Raw genomic sequence first — 2,103 nt, 5'->3', positions numbered from 1 at the left:
GGGCACGGAGATCGCCGCGGGAGAAGAACAAAATACAGACGCAGTGACTTAATTTTCCGAGAGTGACCACGGACCGCGGACGCCAGGGAGAGAACGGGAGCCGAGCCGCAGCGCAGGAGTATAAGGCAGACCGAGGCGCAGGCTTCCGTCTGGTTTAAGGCCCCAGCTGTGGATTCTGCCTTTCAGTGCAAAAGCCAAGTTAGAACCGAGGCTGTCCGTCCAAGTAACTTCAGGGAAATGCAGAGTGAGTGCGGCCCCGTGGGGTGCACACAGGGCAAGGCCTGCACACAGATAAATCTCGCCTTATAAACTTGCAAATCAGCACTGAATACAGTCATGAACACAGGGGAGCGGGGGTGGGGGTGCCTGATCATTGAAAAGGAATTAGTATGGATGATAACACGGGTGAGCCAGCGCAGTGAGGGAAGGGGGTCGAGCAGGGTGGGGGTGGAGGGGGAAGGGCTGGAGAGGAAAGGAGACAAGAGGGAAGTGGCAGAACCAGGAGCCTATTCTAACAGTGACCTCTGTCAGGGAGGGGTCTGCTGGCTTTCCCTGCCTTCCTGGTCCCATGTCTGGGCCTCTGTCTCCCACCCCGAGGGCCTCAGGTGTCCTGGGATCTCTGGCCTGGCGGTGCCAGCAGGAGAAGCTGAGAGACAAACGCCAAGACAAAAAAGAAAGGCGCTGACAGCATCGGGCAGAGTACAGAGCCAGGGTCTGCCTTTGGGTCGTACCCACTGTGGCTCCCGCACCTGCCCAGTCCTGGCTGCTGGCACAGTCTTACTCCGCGTGGCGTGCCCAGACGGGGCCCGTAAGATGATGACGGGCAGATCTCTGTCCTTTTATTTAACTTCAGGAAGACATAAATACCCTTTTACTTAATTCCTGAACTGTTTCCCCTTCTACAAATTGCTCTTTCGCCCCTGTATTTCCATGAAAGCAGGGGTTAAATGGGTAGTTAAGGAAAAGAGTAAACAGGCAAGTCTCAGGTCATAAACCAGTAGGTAACAAATCATACTCTATGTATATGCAGTTTTTTTGGCCCAAAGTTTTAAAACAAATGTGTATCCGTTGCTAAGATTTTGGAGTGGGAAGTTGCCGTAAAAACCCGAGACTTCGGTCTCTCTGGGGCTGTCGTGGGCCAGGAGGACTAGCTGGGTGCCCGGCATGGCATCGAGCCGCCGCAACAGGAGTCCTGCCCCTTCTGTCTCCAGCAGCCACTGGGCCACTCCATTCTGCCAGCATCTTTGACTCCGTGACAGATGATGGAGGTGGGACTAAAGATCATAATTAATGACTACCCACATTTGGGTCCAGAAATCTAGGTTTGCTATTAGCAAATGAGAGCACTCAAGAGCACTCCTTTGATTAAATTCTATTTTTGACTCGGATGCCCTCCCCAGGCCCCTGACGGGTGGGCCCGATCACCGGCCGAGCCTTCTTCCTCACCTGGTCCTTGGTAGGCCTGGGGGTGACCGAAGGCAGTGTCCCAGTTATTGGAAGTGCTTCTCTGGGCCGCGGCCCCCTCTGGCTTGGCTCCCCAGCCATCTGTGCTGTCCCAGTTTCCAGATTTGGAGGAACTCCAGGCTGACCAGGGGTCATTGCCACTGCTGACCTGTTGTTAGGGGTAGAAAAGAGAGAAAGAATGTTTGTGACTTCTCAAATACATCACTCACTTCAGCAGGAATCACGTAATAATGAATACAACAGGGGTGCTGAAAAAAACTGACATAAATTTAAAACAAATTTTAAATTTAAACAAATACATTTAAATAATAAACTTTACATTTATTTACTCAAAAAAATTTTTTTTAATGTTTATTCTTGAGAGAGATGGAATGTGAGCAGGGGAGGGGCAGAGAGAGAGGGAGACACAGAATCCGAAGCAGGTTCCAGGCTCTGAGCCGACAGCACAGAGCCTGACCCTGGGCTCAAACTCACCAACCGGGAGATCATGACCTGAGCTGAAATTGGACGCTTGACTGAGCCACCCAGGGCCCCTAAATAATAAATTTTACATTAAAAACTTAAAAAAAAATGTTTAATATTTACTTTTGAGACAGAGACAGTGCATGAGCGGGGGAGGAGCGGGGAGAGAGAGAGAGA

General features: G+C 51.2%; 1 protein-coding gene across 1 annotated transcript in view; it reads right to left on the bottom strand.

Moving 5' to 3' along the window:
• SNX9 (sorting nexin 9) overlaps nt 1-2,103 on the bottom strand; it is a 94,630-nt gene that overhangs the window by 38,298 nt on the left and 54,229 nt on the right. The window contains exons 5-6 of the mRNA XM_029943256.1: nt 1,447-1,612; nt 7-175 (exon numbers count right to left, since the gene is read on the bottom strand). Coding sequence (XP_029799116.1) covers nt 7-175; nt 1,447-1,612 — 335 coding nt within the window. The remainder of the gene's footprint in view (nt 1-6; nt 176-1,446; nt 1,613-2,103) is intronic.

The sequence above is a fragment of the Suricata suricatta genome, chromosome 7 (assembly GCF_006229205.1).
Source record: "Suricata suricatta isolate VVHF042 chromosome 7, meerkat_22Aug2017_6uvM2_HiC, whole genome shotgun sequence".
Classification (NCBI taxonomy): Eukaryota; Metazoa; Chordata; class Mammalia; order Carnivora; family Herpestidae; genus Suricata; species Suricata suricatta.
The sequence above is the reverse complement of the archived record's forward strand: the minus strand, read 5'-3'. Positions and strand labels throughout refer to the sequence as shown.